A 19092-nucleotide genomic window follows, 5' to 3' on the forward strand; every position below is an offset into this window, starting at 1 on the left:
TCTAAGCAACCTGTGAGTTTTACATAATTTCCCTCAGGAAAGAATTCCAAAGAAATTAAAATCCTTGCCAGAATACTTGGGTTTATTAATGGACTTAAAGCTTCCCTTCTTGTAGTCAACTATCTTCTCTCACCACCTCCTTTCTTCTCCAAACAGGGTGTGTAGATTTCTGACATATCCAGCTTGTTCACTTTCTAAACTGCTAGGGCAGAACATCGACTAGATTTGCATTTGAACACTTAACCATTCACTCATTGCTGCAATCGGTTTCTGTCATCAGTGACTATGACTTCTGAATACCAGAACTATGACATCTGAATACCATATCATCTGGAAGAAGAAATTTAACTTTGCAGCTAAAAAGAAACTCACAGTATCTTTTCTATCTCATCAAAACACAAAGACAGACATATTAAAGACTCAGAAGGGGGCTAAATGGAACAAGGACAGGGCACAAAGGCATTTAGAAACCAACAAATGCAGCCATGGCTTCACATAACAATCCCCCTCTTGCAAAAGAAATTAATAAAGCCAGACAATTCTATGCACTACACTATGTGGCTTTGGTTATTTTGGGATGACTTTTTTGTTTGTTTGCTTTGATTTGTGAGGAGTTTTGAGTGTTTGGGCTGTTTTGTGAGCTACATCTTGTGTTCTACAAAAGAAATGTGAAAGAAAAAAACCCTTTACTTTTGCATAGCTGATTGAAAAGAAAGAGCTGGCATTACCTGCATCTTCCAAAAAATACTGCACAGCCATCAGCACCTTCCCTTGAGGTTGCAGGTCAAGCTATGGAAAGAAAGATACCAGTGGTGAAGTATGCAGCTGACTGAAACTCTGAGGAATTTAAACAGCTTATTCTAGGGAATCAAACCAAAGTACAGTATTCAATAACTGCTGGATTACAATCCTCTTCCGTATCTCACTGCTGCAGCTGAACCAGAGGCTTTTATTCTACTGCTTTTACTAGCATTTCTTTGATGTCTTCTCAAAAGCTCAGCACAAAGTCCACATTGTTGTTGCATGTCCCTTTCCTGTTTCTGCAAAGAAGTTTCTTGGCTTCTGTTTTTACTATTAGTAAACTTGATGTACACAGGAACCTAGGTTTAAAAGATAAAGTCTATACAATCCTTTATATGTTTATTGAGAGTACAAATCACAGAGGTATCAAATCCTCTTGCTTGTAACCAGAGAAAGAGTGGTATCATCAAAACTAACTTTGTTTTTCCTCTCAAACCACTACACATGGTCTCTGTAGCAAACTTAACAGACCAGCACCAACTCCTTTTAAGCCAAGAGCTGAGGTCTCCTCCTGCTCTCAAGATGAAGTCACTTATTTTTAAACTGCTGTTATCATAAAAGGTAAGAAGCTAGTCAGTATGAAAGGATCTGATTCAGTCTTGACTTCAGTACAGAGAAAAGCATCCCTCAGCTAACAGTACATACAACTTGGGAGGGGAAGAGAGAAATAAAGAAAGAAAACCACAGTTACAGATAATACACCTGTGAACATGGATCCCTACAGATCCCATTACCCTATTGAGATAATGACTGTGTTTTCATCTTGAAGGCAATGCCTGTCACTCGAAAAAGCTCCCAGAAGGCAAAGACCAGAGGTTACAGTGACTACTGATGGCTGTCTCTCTGCACACAGAAATAACCTTATGGGCTATGGTAAACAAGTTATCATCTCTGTGCAAGTCATGACTGAGGTCATACAGAGGAAGTCTGTGTGGCACCTGTTCTACAGATAACAAGGAGAGGATTTCAAATCACTGAATTAGCCAAAACTAATGACTAAAACCAAAACTAATCCCTGGTGGGTTCAGCTACTTTTCTGACCAGTTGTTTAGCTGGTGGCCGGTTCCTGGTTCTCAGTGCTGGACCAGTTCTCTCTAATGTCTGTCTCAGTCACCTGCATGAGAAGATAATGTGCACCCTTAGGAAGTCTGCAGACTATACTAAGTTGGGTGGGAGTGCTGATCTGTTGAGGCTGGGAAGGCTCCACAGAGTGACCTGGACAGGCTGGATCAATGGACTGAGGTCAGTCGTACAAGGTTTAACAAAACCAAGTACTGGGTCCTGCACTTGGGTCACAACCACCACATTCAATGCCACAGGCCTGAGGCACAGTGGCTGGCAAGCTGCCTAAGAGAGGAAGACCCGAGGGTGTTTTTCGACAGCCAGCTGAAAACGAGTCAGCCCAGGTGGCCAGGAAGTCCAACAGCATCCCGGCCTGTGTCAGGAATAGTGTGACAGGCAGGACCAGGGAAATGATCATGTCCCTGTGCCAGGCACTGGTGAGGCTACACCTCAAGTACCATGTTCAGTTTTGCAGACCTCACTGCAAGAAAGATGTTGAGGTCCTGCAGCAGGCCCAGAGAAGGGCACCAAAGCTGGTGAACAAGTATGTAGGAAGCGGCTGAGGGAACTGGGGTTGCTTACCCTGGAGAAAAGAAATCTAAGGGGAGACCTTCTCACTCTACAATTCTCTGAAAGGAGGTTGGAGCAAGATGGCTGTCTGTGTCTTCTCTCAAGTAGCAAGTGGCAGAACAAGAGTAAACAGCCTCGAATTGCACCAGGGGAGGTTTAAGTAAGGAGGAAAAATGTCTTACCCAAAAAGGATTATTGAGCCCTGAAACAGGCTGCCCAGGGAAGTGGTTGAATTGTCATGCTCAGAGGTAATTAAAAGATGTGTAGACATGCTTAGGTACACAGTAGTGTTAGGTTAATAGTTGGATTAGCTGATCTTAAAGGTCTTTTCCAGCCTAAATGATTTTATGGTTGTATGATTCTGTAACAAAAATGAGTATTAAAGAATCCCCACTAGAGCAGCATCAAACCAGCTAACATTTGTTGTGAAAACAAATAACATTAGAATTTCTAAGTGGAAATGCCTTGGAATAAGCTTCACCTTTTGTCTTTTCTCTGGATGAATTACAATGATCAGATCCAATTTAAACATCTGCTGTTTGCTACAAAAACTGCTAGGCTTTACAACAGAGGCCCTCAGTGTGACATAGGTCATTATTTCAAACACTGACACCATGGACTTCAGCAGATAATGTATAAGGTTAAAGAAACTGACAATAAAAACCATGCTGCTAAAATCATGCACCCTGCCACAGATGCTAAAGGGATCAAGCACTCATCATTTAAGAGTGTAAGCTTGAAAAACAAAAAAATCAGGTCAGCAAGTTTAAGGAATTAATCTCCTTCCTTACCCAGAACTCTGCTTTGCCATTGCCCTTCTTGCAGCGCTCTGCCAGGACCGACACACCTACAGTCACTTCAGATAATGGCTCTTCTGCTGCCTTCATCAGAACTATCTGAATCACTCGTCCTTCGTAAATGTGAGCATCAAAGGTTGATTTCCATTCGGGATACATGGTAGGTTTCTTCTGAACTAGGGTCTTTCCTCTCTCTGAAAGCCACAAAAAGACAGAGAGCAAAAAGGACCAAACCTGTCAAATCAAATATTGTAAAACTAGTACCTTACAGAACAAAACAAAACAGGGAATCCTTGTACTGAAACCCAAAGCAGATTTACTACCTCTTGTACTTTGGTTGGGACAAAGTCTAAAAACTTATTTCAAACGTGAGTTGGAAGGCAGAACTCATTCTGACAAAAAGGACATGCAAAAAGCAATGAAGATGTTAACATGCAGCCAGAAAGACCAGGAAAGACAACTCCCATTCTGGAGTTCAGAAGCTGGTTTAGTCAGTCACAACTCGACAGAGAATATTTGCATGGCTCCTTTCTGGTATGAGTCCATGATGTGCTGTCTGGGCATAGTGAATACCTGCTACTATATAAGACAAATAAAGATACATCTTATGCTGACCCAGTGGAAATTGAAACTGGTGACTGAGTGATTAAAGGCTCCATATTTCATTAATCTACTTCCAAATAAACCAAACACTTAACTTCCATTCACTCTCTTTAGCATTGCACTTTTTAAAGGATACTGCAAGGCCTTATCTGCCCTCTCTGGCACATGAAGACCTTGTGCATATAGTGGAAGAATAAGGAAAAAGCTGACAGGACTTAAAAAAGCCCATATTTTCTTCTGTAACATTTGCCTAGCCTCTCATATGAGCATCTCCACAGAATCCTTCCTTAAGAGTTTTACAGTGCTTTGCTCTTCTTAATGGATGGATTTTTTTCCCCTTGTGCACAGCTTCAAGTCTACCAGTTAAGCTATTTTTTTCCTGTCCTTACCTCAGGCACAGAAAGACAACTGGTGATTGCATAATCTAGAATAAGCTTCAGCACATTTCTGAGTCTTTTAGCAGTCCCATCAACACACCCAAAATCATTCTTCCTCCTAAGCAACCAAATCCAGCTCTTCACTGTGACTCTAGCCACACAACACCACCTTCCCTGTTTTTCCTCTGTGACTTGCTGCAAAGCATAGGTAACCGAATGTAATTTAGTACATTCTGCCCAATTTCTTCTATTTATCAAGATCATTTTCTGCAATAGAAGTGACTCTTAAGTGCCTCTCTGGCTCTGAATGACCAACTTTTGCCCTTAAGTGTGTAATTTGTTCTTATGATCTCACAGCAGTAGCAAAGCCCATTCGATACCTGGACACTTCATCAGGAAGCTGTAGTGTGGTCTGTCTCCTAAAACTGTCAATTGGCAATACAATTTACACTCACTTTGACACTGGAAGAATTAAATACTTATTATTTAAATATCTGCCTGGAATCTGAAGGCAAAGTTTGTGTCCATTCATGAATTGCTTGCTTGATACACTCCCCACTCAATTATGCTGAGCCAACCAAAAGAGAGTAGCGAGTATTGCCCTTGTGCTGCTTTATTAGGGAACGTCTGCCAACAGCAGCACTACAAATTACAGCTGTGATGGGCAGACCTTGCCAAAGGGCATTCTGAAACACTCAGAAATGGCCACCTGAGAACCTCCTCCATTGCAACAGACTTCAGCATTCCTCCACTTTTTATCTTGAATTTAGGGAACTCTGCTGAAAGAAAAAAACAACAGCTCAGATTCTTGGCAGGGCAAACCTACTTCCAGAGTTCCATACTTGGTTTCTTAAATATGGAGAATTTGGAAAAACTATGGCAAAAGTAAATAGGGAAAACTCAAACAAAACACTAGGACAAACAATAAAGGCGAGGGAGAATTAAAACCAGGCTGTCTGCACAGCAACACTTTTACACTAGCCTATTTGTTTTGGATTGCTAAAGCCAAACCCCTTAAACAAAAAGGCAAGCCTCAGGAGGCATCCTTGGGAATGTAAGAAATGGCACCCTTTTGCAGAACCTCTGACAGTAAATCAGGGATTGCAGAACCATCAGCAGTTCACAGAAGAGTTGGTAATACTCTTTGTAGGATTCTTAGGGAGGGACAGAACGACTTCAGCCTGCTTACAGGACTGTCCCAATTACTATCTGCTCTGATTATCTACTACATACCTTTTTGCCCTATCTAATGCTGAGAGAAGCAGTCTAAATCACTGGCAACAGCCTCCAGACTGGCCATGCTGCTCTGCAATTAAAATCACACTAATCAGGCTTTGTCATGGATGACACTGCCTGCAAATGAACACTAGAACCTCAGCAAAGAACACCCTTTCAGAACACTGTTCTTGCCCTATTTGTAGTCAGACCTCCTTTGCTTCCCTGTTAACACTACTGGCTTCTAAAGATTTTACACGTTGCAAATTGTCTTAATGCCTCATCATTAGACAAATGACTTTCTTTGTCCTCTACAATAAGCTTTTCCTCAAGCATTTTTCAGCACACAAATCCAACAAAAGTTATTCTTGTCAAACTGATAACAGGATTTTTCTGGTTGCCCCAAGGTTTACTGCACCCATTTTTTAGTACTTCGAAGACAGGCAAGCATAAAGGAGAAATGTTGGGACTATTCTACTGTTCAAAAGACAAAAACTGGGGAGTGGACGGGAAGAAAAGAAAAGTGGATTTATTTAGACCATTTCCACCTCTCCATGCATTCTGGCAGCTGTAACACCTTCAACACTGTCTTAAGTTCTCTTAGTAAAACTACAAAGCTGCTTCACTGGAGCTTAACGTCTTTGCTTGATGACATATTCTGAAAGGGGCACCATATTTGTGTTTAAAGGCATTCCTGTGTACTGCAATGTTTTGTGAAGCCCTACAGTCACTGTGCAGGATTAGACAGCTGTGTCCTAACACAGTATAGCACTTCCCTCACATTCTGCTTGGCTACAGTGATGTATTTTAGCTAAATGTTACAGGTGATCTTCGAAGACTGAGGACTTGCCAAACTAGACCTTGCTAGCAAGTAACTCCAAGCAGATAATTCTGCCAAAAATGCCTCAGTTACTGCAACAACCACAAACTACCCCTCTCATTAATATTTATTACTCACGTCTGGGAAATTATTATTTACATTATATCCTATGCTTGAGGATGGTTCTCTCAAACCTGCTGCAGCTCAGATCCCTCCCCACAGCTCTGCACTACACCACTCTGCCCTGCAGAGATTCTGCAAGCGTCACTTGGGAACAGGAGAGCACAAGGTTTTACTGAACATTTGACAACTTTTGTCATGCAAAATTCACAACTTGCCTTAACCCATGCAAAAGTGACACTTCATCTGCTTCACCACATACTTTGTGAATAGTTGTGTGTTGGTGGTAAACCAAGGACTGAGAAAGCTTAGACTTCACCCTCCCAAGTGCTGAGCCTTCTGACCACAAGACAAGAAAGCACTGAAAAAGAAATCTTGTTTTGAGGTGGGGATAGAGACAGAAGTCATTGCTGCATCTCCCATTCTGAAAGAACTCATGGTGAGGTGCTTGGCATGACAAGAACAGCAGGACTCACCACCATTCACAGAGAAGACAGCAGGATTTCTCAAAAACTGATTCACATTCAGAAAAGCATCACCATTTGTAACCTCACCTGTAGTCAATGCCTCCTTCATCTTGATGGCACAGAAAGGCTGCAGTTGTTCCCCTTGATTCTGCACAGGTCCCAGCTCAAACGAGTTGAAAGATATCCGTAAGAAGGGTGCCATTGTTCACAATGATACACAACCTAAGTGGAAAGAAGCAAACAAAAATCACAGAACTGAAGAGCTGGTCTGAGACTTGTAAGAAAACCATATATATGCCTCAGCAGCCATCAGAGCTGCTACAATCCATCCTCTGAAGTTTGCAGATCTTGACTGTGGCTGTAAGACCACCAGCCTGAAGTAAAAGTAGCATATACTGAAACAAAACCCACAATGTGTGCAGTCAACGACTCGATTCAAGACACCCTTTTAAGCATACCCTATTAACACTGAGTAGCAGTTATGCCTTTGAATTAGATCCTGCTCAATTTTTGAACACAGAGGCTCTATTCATTAATACAAGTATATAAGTATCCTTAGCAAATAAGTAGTTCACAAGCTAGTCTGGGGTTCTGGGGTTTCTAACATTTATTTCCTTACACCTGAAATGAAGGGTAGGCTGGGGAAAAAAAGGGAGGGAAAAGATTGTTGTCTATTCCAATGCAGGGAAGGAAAACTAGAAGCAAAATTAGTCACCTAAAGCTCACACTGGTTTGTTGCTCTTTAGGTACACATTGTTTTCTTCTTTTTAATTGCCACACAGCCTCAAGGATTCCCAGATACAACTCTAGGCACTTCAGTAGGCAATCAAATGATAAAAGGAAAACCTTCAGCTTTTATTTTTAAAGATCCTCTGAGAAACTACTGAACCTACATACAATTTCTGGACACTGCAGCAAAATCTTCTACAGTAGAAATGACATGTCCTTAAGTATGATCAGGTAACTGTACTGCATACAAGCACTTGATCAACATTAACTCCTTGGGTAACTGGTCCATACAGGAGTTCACAGTTAATTTTCTCACTTAGCCAATGAAATCTCTAGGTTTCAGAAATTTCTGTAACTGCATTTATCTAAGTGCACATTGTATGTTGCACCCCTACTATGGAAAGCAACATACATTCCAAATATCACCACCAAAACAAGCATAACACCACACAACTTCTATTTAAGCATTGCTCTCAGGTGGCAGTGTACAAATCCTACGAAGCATTGCAGAGGTAACGGCAAAGTGTTAGACCCAATTCCTGCACCTATCTGGCAAAGGGAAGAAGCAAAGGTAAAAAAAACCTCCAGCACTATTGTGTCACCTGGTTCAAACTAAATCAGGGATTACACAAAACCAAAGCAGTTGGCTTTTCTAAGGCAGCAAACTGATGTTTCGCTACAGTCTTCTGTCATACTTAAGGGACTGTGAACCAGCTCAGTCAAGCAGCATTAGGGAGAACATAAAAAAAAAAAAGTTTTTTAAATACAAAGACATCAACCTGAGAAGCAACTAACATTCCTCTTAAGGCCAAAACCAGTCAGCTACATAAAAGACTATGGGAGCAGTCTTTGCACCGAGACAGCACATAGCTCTCGACACCATGATGTGCACATCACACAGCCTCCCCTTGCAGAGACTCTTCTCAATAAACGGAAAACTTTTATGACTCTGACATTTACTGAGGTCGGTTTTATTAGCTGACTGTTTCCCTACTTTCTTTTCTGTAGTTAGACAAAATTAGAAAGGATGTTTATGATTACTTGGCACCGCTGAAGAAGTGAAAGCCACAACTATAGTTCTTATTCATGCAGAGGGTCATCTGGGCTTGCAGTAAAGTAACAACCCTCCCACACTAATCCACTGGTTATTGCAGCTTGGAGCATCATGACATGAGACTGGAGACTGAGATGATCTCACAAAGGAAGAAAAATAGACAGCTTTGTAAAAAAATAACAAATACCATATGATACTTCAGCGTTCACAAAAGCAATGTAAACACAAATCTCATCAAGAGTTTTAATGAAGAACATGTTTTAGCTGCTCAAGAGACCCTGTGTTCACTATGTTCATAAGTACCCTCAAATGACCAGCTGCGTGCCTTGCCAACACCAGATCACATGTAGCTACTTCTCAATCTGGATGTAAGAGAAACCAGATTTCATCATCATTCATCTCTGGGGAAACAGCTGTAAGACTTGATTAGGCCATAGGTAGAAACCACATGGGTAGGTCATCGTGTAGTTCCCACTGGCAAGTTTATTTGACAGGAATGCAATATAATTCTGGCTAGAAGGGACAGCCCAGATAGAAGTCACAATTTCCAGTAAGTCTGGGACTACACAAACAAAAAAATTGGAAAGCACTGACAAAGTTAAACAATTGCACTGATTTCACTCAGGACCATCTGACTCAAGCCAATGTTCGTACTGAAACAGAAATGTTAGTACTGAAACAGAATACAAGGCTTGGACATTTACTACTTTAACTCCCAATGAACAGACACAACAGAAGCAGGAATAACGTGCTCACAATTTGAATAGCTCCACAGTCTTGCCCATTTGTGATGGCCAAATCATTTGAAGGCCAGTTTTGCTTCTTCATTTTGAACACAGTTATTTTGGTTTCATCATAGCTGGCTGCAGTGCAATTGCAAATGCTCACTCTGAAACACTACACAAAAGCAATTCAGCAGTTAGATGAAAGTGCCAATACCCCAGGATTTAAGATGATGTTCAGTCCAAGGTCACCATGAAGGCCAGAAGATACCTTTTTAGCTTTTTCATTTAGCCACCAAGAAACCAAACGAAACACCTCAAACTCAACAGCTTCCTTGCACATAAACTGCCTGTATCTGCCAAGTTTCTCTGCACTTTGACAGAAGTAGAGACTGTAAGTGGCATGATGCAAAATCTTGCGATGTATGATAGACTAGAGTGTGACCCAGGGAGGTTCAGTGGAAAAGCAAGTATGGATTTGCTCCTGAGATACGTTTGCCAATCCCTGTCTATGCTAGAATATTGCAAGTATTAGCTGTAGTGCTGTAAACAAAACCATACCCCACTAAAACCTGCTTTGGCAGTGAAACCCTGTGAAGGAGATTAATTTTAATTCAACAAAGTGCTGAATGCACTCATCCAAAGTTTTGTCACATTTGAAAAGTACAAACATCACAAGCAACACATGTTTTGTTTTGCTTACTGCACTTGAGACAAGGCTCTCTCCAGTCTCCATGGACTTGTCTGGAAGCAACAGAATAAACACTGAGTTTAGTTTCGAGAGCTGTATCTGGCAAAAACTGAAACTTCTATGAGTTGACAGAGATTTTACAACCTACTCATCCAATCTGCATTGCCTGTATAAAGTATTAAAGCCAAACTGTTTTCCCTGAAGAGTGTGACTTATACCCAACAAACAAAAAACCTGAGGAAATATATAGTATACTGTGAAAAACTACCACAAATCTTAAGTTACAGGTCTGATACTTCCAACAGTCTCAAAGTCATGTGGAATCTGAAATAGACACCTAAGGGCAAAATCTTCCAGTAATACTACTATGTATGAAGTACATCATGATGGCAGCATCGCTTCAGAGCACACCCTCGGATGCTGTCCAGCACATCACTGGTTTTGTCAAGGATCCTTGGCTTGCCCTACTGCAAGCTAAAGCCACATTTTAGGCTACATGGGATAGATACTGCAAAATCCACAGTAATTTCCATGAAGCTGTAACACTAAGAGCCTTTGAGTATTTAACATGGAAAGGAAACCAACCATGTTATTATCAACTCTAACATGCATGGAGTGAGGAGAGAAAAAATGGAAACATCTTCACATGATTGCAGTCAACATCTGCTGGAGGAACAAATACTCCATTTTCTTAAGGCTGTGTTGGCAGCATGTAGTCTGAAAGAAATCCTCAAAATAAAACAAAATCTTAACATTCTAAGGAGAATTTTCACAAAATCTGCCTGCATAAAAGTCACATTAAACATCTTTTTCCGCAGGGACTAAAAACGAACACTAAATTCTGCAGTTCCTCCCCCTTAACGGCACACAGCAACTATCAGGGGCTCACACCGCAGCTGAAGGCATTACTTGTCAGGGTCTCTTTGCTGCTGTACTTGAGCTAGCTTTGTAATAAACAGCGAGGACAAGCCAACTCTGACCCAACCCAGAAACAAGACACGGTTGTGACTTGCATACAAAGCGGGAAGTAACATCAAAGCAGTGGATCGTCTGGAGGAAATGCTGACACGGACCAACAACAGAGCCCTGAAGAGACAAAAAGCCTGACCGGCCTCCACAGAGACCAAGCTGTTCCAACACTGACACGGGTCTATATATCCAAGGGAAATACAAATGCCAAAACTCCCCTCTGGTTTCCTTGTAGTACTCTGTTAACTATTTTGCAGAAGTAAAACTGCACATGCAGGCCGTGGTGTTTCCATGCTGCCCAACAGAAGGCACAAAATGACTGCTTTCTGCTTAGCTTCTTGCTGGTGCTGCGTACAGATGCCTTAGGGGAGCACCACCATCAGCACCACACAGAGCCGGCTGATTGTTCTCAGGGAGTTTAGGATGAAAAGAGCACCTGTAAAACAGCCCAATCATCTACAATTTCTGCAGTAATACTACAACAAAGGCGTAGATGCATATAGAATCATAGAATCAACCAGGTTGGAAGAGACCTCCAAGATCATCCAGTCCAACCTATCACCCTGCCCTATCCAATCAACTAGACCATGGCACTAAGTGCCTCATCCAGTCTTTTCTTGAAGACCCCCAGGGATGGTGCCTCCACCACCTCCCTGGGCAGCCCATTCCAATGGGAAATCACTCTCTCTGTGAAGAACTTCTTCCTAATATCCAGTCTATACCTACCCTGGCACAACTTGAGACTGTGTCCCCTTGTTCTATTGCTGGTTGCCTGGGAGAAGAGGCCACCCCCCACCTGGCTACAATGCCCCTTCAGGTAGTTGTAGACAGTAATAAGATCACCTCTGAGCCTCCTCTTCTCCAGGCTAAACAGGCCCAGCTCCCTCAACCTCTCCTCATAGGATTTGTGCTCCAGGCCCCTCACCAGCTTTGTTGCCCTTCTCTGGACATGTTCCAGCACCTCAACATCTCTCTTGAATTGAGGGGCCCAGAAATGGACACAGCACTCAAGGTGTGGCCTGACCAGTGCTGAGTACAGGGGAAGAATAATCTCCCTTGTCCTACTGGCCACACTGTTCCTGATGCAGGCCAGGATGCCATTGGCTCTCTTGGCCACCTGGGCACACTGCTGGCTCATCTTCAGCTTACTATCTATCAGTACCCCCAGGTCCCTTTCCTCCTGGCTGCTCTCCAGCCACTCAGTCCCCAGCCTATAGCACTGCTTGGGATTATTGTGGCCAAAGTGCAGAACCCTGCACTTGGCCTTGTTAAATCTCATCCCATTGGCCTCTGCCCAAATAAAAATGTTTTAAAGCAATTACTTAACAGGACTACGAGAAGCAAGAACGGTGACAAGAAATGTAACACAATCATTCAATTTACTTGCTGTTAAATGTATTGCCAAATGAAATAATCTCTCGTTCAGAATGTTAACATGGCAACTGCATGCACTAAATTCTAGTGTAAAAGATGTAGGTTTAAAGATTTGTTTTGTCTTTTTTGAAATAGTACATAAAGAGTGGTTCACAGAATCCTACAAAGCCAGCTTGGAAAAAACCCTAAGTTGCCATTTCCTTCTTTCTCCTCCCACTATTTTCTTTCAGATACTTCTGCTTTTGTTAGGTTGGGGCAAGGCTAGAAACAGAAACAATGACATAATAGAATCTGCCACTGTTTATGTTGCAATAGTCTGCAGAAAATCCATCTAGATAAGTCATGTAGCAAGAGAAGTTCCTAAGTTTCACTGCACTTGGCCAGAAGCACAGATAATTCTGAGTTTCCATGACTTATTTTCTGCATGCTGAGCAGTCCCAAAAGTGCCTGAATTTATGGCTGCTGTATAAATTATTATTTCCCCAACGCTCTCAAGCCCAAAAAAAAAAAAAAAAATTACTGATGCTTTCCCTATCATTACGATGAAAAACCTTTCAAAACATGAGCATCAGAACTCTTTTTCTGAACAGGCCAACTCCTTTTTCTTGGCACTGCAAACTCCTGAGAAGCCAGAGGGAATGCAGATAGTAGGCAAGCAAGAGCAAAAGCAAACTTGATTGGTGTGCTTTTTGAAAGGCACGCAGCCCAATTTATTTGAGCATATGATAACATACGATTAGCTCAGTAACAACAGTTGACTGCTTTTAAAGTGGCTTCAAGCAAGACAAGCCTGGGTTTTACATTGAAAGAGGAGTAAGTTGAGGACATTTTGGACTCTGGGCCATCAGGACAGGCTGCTACACAGCATATGCTGCAAGATTTTGAAAAGCATTTTGCACTGAACGTCCTTTTCTGGAAAAGGAAAAAGAACACTTTGAGCAACAAAGTTGGCCTTTTTGATATTCCACAACTACTGTTTGAGGAAGAGTGGGGGGGAAAGTACTGTCAGCTGCTTTTTCTTTTTTCCACAAGTGCATTAAAAACAATAGCCATTAAAATACTCTCTTCCTTTTTTGTTTTAAACTCTCCTTCCTCTTTGAGCACACAGGACTCAGCAGCAGACAACAGCACTGCAGGTACGCTGATTTTTTACCATTATCAAAGCCAAGTTTGAAACAAAAGTGCAAATGAATCTTTAACTTCAAACACAAATGTGAGACATTAAAAAAACATACAAGAGAAGAAACACTGCCTGAAACCCAGAGACTTTGGTCATTACTTCTGACACCACAAACTGATCTAATTTGATAACTTGCAACTGCAATGACATGGAAAGATTAACACAAAGGGGCAGACTAGGCGGATTCTTACCAAGCTCTAGGTGAGAGAAGAATTCGATACTACCGAATTGCATTACAAAACAGGAGCAAACTATGTTTTCTCTCCATGCGTGCATGATTTAAGACTAATTAGGTGACTTTTTTGCCTTTGGATATAGTAAGTAGAGGGCTTTTTTCCCCCTGCAATTAAATAACACAACCTTCTCCATGGCAGAGGAAAAAAAATCTACCAGGTGAAAGGGATGAGGCTACACTTCTTCTTTCCTACAGTAATACACCCTAGAGTCAAGCCATAAAGCAGTTCTGGCTCTGTATCACTAAACAGAATACTGGATGTCTTCTGCAAGTCTGAGCCCCTGACTAGCTCTCAGTTCCTACTTCCTGAGTGTTCAAGTGTTTAGACAGCACGGCTAAATTGCAAAACTACATGAAATTTATCACATGAATATGAGTTCCTCAAAGGAACTAATTCTGAAAGAGGGGGTCATAGATGTTTGTGTAACAGCCAGTGCACTGGGAAAGTTGAACTACTCATACAAATGAAAGGGAAATAACCCCCCAAAAATCTAGTATTTTGTACAGTATCTGTTTAGGTGTCATTATGATCAGGTGGATAGGGATCCACAATCTGCCATACTCTATTAGCATCTTTTGATGGGGACTTTATTTAAAGGGACTTTTTACAAGGACTTGTAGTGATAGAATAAAGGGGAATAGATTTAAGCTTGAGGAGGGTAGATTTAGACTGGGCATTAAGAGGAAATTCTTTATGGTTTGGGTGGTGAGACACTGGAACAAGTTTGCCCAGACACTGTGGATGCCCCCTCCCTGGAGGTGTTCAAGGCCAGGTTGGATGAGGCCTTGGGCAATCTAGTCTAGCAGAAAGTATTCCAGTCCATGGTGGGGGGTTGGAACTAGATGGTCTTTAAGGCCCCATCCAATCCAAGCCATTGTAGGATTCTATGAAATTGCACATCAAGCTCATTCTTCAGCATCATCCTCAATCTTGCTCAATACTTAGATCAGGACTTAGTGCAGCACTCAAGAGTACCTTTCTGATGTATAATTACAAGCATAAAGGTTCTCATTAACTGTGCAACTGTAAGTTTCCTAGAAATCAAGATGTATTTCCCAGACAGAAAACACAAAACAAGGGGACAGAGTCTCAAGTTCTGCCAGGGGGAGGTATAAGCTGGATATTAGGAGGGAGTGATTTGCCATTGGAATGGGCTGCCCAGGGAGGTGGAGGAGTCGCCGCCCCTGGAGGTGTTAAAGAAAAGACTGGATGAGGCACTTAGTGCCATGGTCTAGTTGATTGGATATGGCTGGGTGTTAGGTTGGACTGGATGATCTTGGAGATCTCTTCCAACCTGGTTGGTTCTATGACTACGAAAATGCCAACAATATATTTCAAATCCATAGATAAACCAGTATGATAACACTTTTACAAACCAACACACACCACTTTTCAGTACACTGAAATTTTGTGCATGATTTTCTTAACTTTCACTGAAGAGGGAAAGCTCTTTTCCCTTAGCAGTCAAACAGTCAAATACTTTATGTCAGTTAAACTTCAAGAAAAAAAAAAAAAAGAAATTGGCAATCTGATTTCAGTCGTGCTGGGTTAATGTCTCTATGTGAACAATGAAGAAGCAGAAAGGAAAACCACAGCAAAACACACAACACAAGACAAATTATAAACAACAACAAAAAAAAACCCCACCATAAAGAAACTGAGCTTTCAACTGAAATAATTTTTTTAAAAAGCACCTTTGAAAGCATTCCAATTAGAGAACAATTGTACTTTGCACCTTTGAAAGCATCAGAAGATTAGGGAGTCTAAGTGCCTCTTGCACAGCACAAGCCTCCAAGCCAGAAAGTCATACTGCTGCCAGCACTATGATCTAATCCTCCAACTATCTGGAAAGCTAGAATATTCATTAGCTGAGAGAACTGTATCATCATTCATACATGCTGGAAATCTGCTGCTCAGATAACCTCTCAGAGGAAACACAGTTCAGTTCATGGAAGCATGACTTTGATCAAGGCTTTTAAAGGACATGAGATTTGTGAACCAAAAATTTTGCACATTAACTGTGTATTGATGTAGAGATAGATCCACTCCTCTCTCCTGACTGCATCTGGAATTACTGGAGTTGTTTTGTCTGGGTTTTTTGAGTTTCTGGGTTAACGGTAGCACAGAGTCTACAGTACAAGCTGCAACAAACTCAGGGTGAGACATATTTAATAGCATTTTTAATTCCTGCCTCTTTAAACCTCTAGATAGGTGAACAACAAACATCTTTTTTCCACCTCTTCCTCAACTGTGTTTAAATATAACAGCTCCACACTCTGTGACGACATTGATGCTGTCTTTAAACACTGTGACAACATGTCTGCTAACAGCCATAGGAAGTGATTTTCCACTAAATGAATAAATCCATATCATTTTAGAATCCTTCTGTGGTAGTTTGGGTGTTACCCCCCCCCATACTTTGGAAATCACCCAGACTAGACTCAGCCAGCTCTGGAAATTGAATGAAGCTTATATTTACAGCTTAGCAGAATATACAAACATATATATACAGTATATACAGTTAGATACAGAAATATACACTGTAAAAGGTAATACAGAAACACAACTCCCCTCCCAGAAGCCTGAGTCCCAGGGTGGGGCTCCCAACCGCCCTTCCACTTTCTCCCACCCCTCAATCTTACCCCAGAGGTTGCCTTGTGCCCCAAGGAAGAATGGAGGGTTGGCCAGGGGGGTTAGGTAGCAAGCAGATTAATCAGAGAGATGGAGGGTGAGGTTAGAGAGAAATGCAGCCCAGACAAAGAGTGACTCCCTTATCAATGTTTGAATTCTTGCTCTTATACCTTTCAGCAAGCCTAAGAGTGAGGTAGACATCACCACTGTTTTTCTTTCACAGCCTGTGATCTAATCCTTCACACCAAAACATTCTAGCTAGCTTCAAACTAGCACATATTCTTGTGGGAATAAAACCTTTAAGCATTGCTATGTCTAGGATACAAGACAATAAATGAGATAGGAAGAAGTTAAACAAAAATCCCTGGAGCTTTAGGTGAATCAGAATCTTGTTTGTAGAGACAACTATGAGAGGACATGCTCAACTATTTTGGAAGAGTAAATATTCCTGTGGACTGAGTGCTGTCAAAAACATCCTTTGGGCATCTTCCAGAAATGCTATTCCTACCATTTGAAAGACTCACATTTCCAAAAGACAAGTGCAGCTCAAATTGTTAGATGCTTATTGTGTGTCGTGGTTTTCCCCAGCTTCCACTCCAGTGCTCATCTTTCTAAAAACTGGGGAATCAGTTTAAAATGAGATGTTTGGTTTGCATACACAAAACACTGCAGAGAAACAAAACTTATACCCAAGACCTTCACTTTACAATGAAGCAACTCAGCATCTGTGTTCTGTTACTTTGATGGTCCATAGCACTAATGAAGAAACTGATATAAAAAGGCCCCCAGGGGTGTTTAAGGCCAAATCAGATGAGGCATTGGGCAACCAAATCTAGTTGAGAGGCATCCCTGCCCATGGCAGGGAGCTTGGAGTACATGCTCTCTGAGGTCCCTTCCAGCCTAAGACATTCTATGATATAAACTTCATTAATCATCTTAAAAAACATTTTCATGAAAAAAAAAAACAACTTTATGCAACTGACTTGCAAAGGTCCCTATAGATTACTGAAAAAAGTAGCTGAACACAAACTCTTTGATTACAGTTGTACTCCCATGTCCCATTTAGCACACAGAAGCACTAGAGCATTCAATGACTTTCCTACAGACAAGCTTTCCTGACTCATTATAGCCTATCATTTCCTCCATCACTAAATGGATAAATGAGTTAAAGACTTGGTTACTTTCCCTGCACCTTCTTCTAATTATTTCTGACTTTTTGCTGTATATGTTTCTTTTGCCACAAAAGTGCCTCTTACTGATAATTTTTATAGCAATCTTTTGATAGAAACACCGAAGTTGCTATCACTGAACAGTACCTCCTGTTGGGAAGCTGGGAACCATATCATTAGTATATGTCACTGCTGTCAGACCATTAAGTTAAAAAGAATAGTATAAGGCTGCTACGGGCACAGAAAAGCTCAAGAGGAAAACTAAACAGCTGTAGACAGGAATGCTCCAGAGGCAATGGCACACACTGCGTGTGCAATGCTCTTCCCAAGCTGTGCACTGCAACTCTACTCGAAAAAGGAACAGGCAGGTGACAGACTGGAAACATACAGAAACAAAAATACTTCTAGTCATTCCAAATGCAAATATTCCCACTTTCAATAAGATAAGATCCCTTTCTTAATGCTCAGCATGGAAAGACGTCATGTCCCCAGGCAGCTGAGTGGGAAATTCTCTTTCCAAATGGTGTAATTTGTTTGAGTAGATCTACCCTTAATGGTCTGCCCAGTCCTGCCTCCAAATCTTTCCTCTGTGTATTAGCTCTCTCCACACTGCCTTGATTCTTTCCCTCCTTGCATGCCAAGCAGCTCTTATGCTGTTTGCTATGCAGCTTGCTCAATCACAGCTTACTTAATTACCACAGCATTCTGTACATCTGAGCTACCTCTCGCCTCTAAGCAGCAGTGGCTACATGAGATGGATCAACACGGCTCAATCCAGCGAGTAGTGAGTGCTGGCAAGGAGCTCTTCTGTCATTTCCAACAAGCCACATTCCCAGCACAAGTTAGCCCAAAAGGCTCCTTTCTGCCTTACAGTTTACAGCACTCAACAGGCCACAGTATACTGGCTTTTCCCCATAGGTCTGGGTATTTGCTTCCACTACAACACTAAGAGCATAAATCCTGCTCTAATACTGGTTTTCCCATGTTAGCAATTACTGCAGAACCCACAGGCATGTTATGTGGCCAGGACTAAGAGACAATTTATACAACTAAAAAGAAGCAAATAGATGTCCACAACCCACTTCTTATGAAAAGTTAGTCCACATCATGGATAATTTGAGAGTCCCTTGTACTGAGTAAACAACAGTTAAATCAACTTTGGCTCAATGAATTTCAGCTCTGTGGGAAAGAGCTGCAGACAGTCACATTTCCAGCCCTTAACAGACAACCTCATTCTGCCTCTGTGGGACTACTGGAAAAAAAAATATTCAGACTTGAAACGTGGCTACACTGAAACACCTACTTGCTTGTATTCTGAAAATAATTGAGGTGTAGTTACTATTTAAAAGTATTATTATTAAGAAACAGTTTTGTAACTATAACTGTCATGCTCCTGTATTTCCTTCTCCAAGATGTAGTTTTCCAATTAGAGCACTGGAGCTTTCTTAACTGTTCTAAACCTAAATCCACTTGTAGAAGTAAAGCTCTTAAACCCATTCCTGATG

The 19092-nt window shown here is 41.4% G+C and overlaps 1 protein-coding gene across 1 annotated transcript in view; it reads right to left on the reverse strand.

Annotated features, from left to right (window-relative positions):
• The window catches only part of PRKCD (protein kinase C delta), a 62335-nt gene that overhangs the window by 20689 nt on the left and 22554 nt on the right, over positions 1-19092 (reverse strand). Inside the window, exons 2-4 of the mRNA XM_064156528.1 lie at positions 6920-7054; positions 3225-3424; positions 729-789 (exon numbers count right to left, since the gene is read on the reverse strand). Of these exons, the coding sequence (XP_064012598.1) occupies positions 729-789; positions 3225-3424; positions 6920-7034 (376 nt within the window). The 5' untranslated portion in view covers positions 7035-7054. The remainder of the gene's footprint in view (positions 1-728; positions 790-3224; positions 3425-6919; positions 7055-19092) is intronic.

The sequence above is a fragment of the Pogoniulus pusillus genome, chromosome 16 (genome assembly GCF_015220805.1).
Source record: "Pogoniulus pusillus isolate bPogPus1 chromosome 16, bPogPus1.pri, whole genome shotgun sequence".
Taxonomy (NCBI): domain Eukaryota; kingdom Metazoa; phylum Chordata; class Aves; order Piciformes; family Lybiidae; genus Pogoniulus; species Pogoniulus pusillus.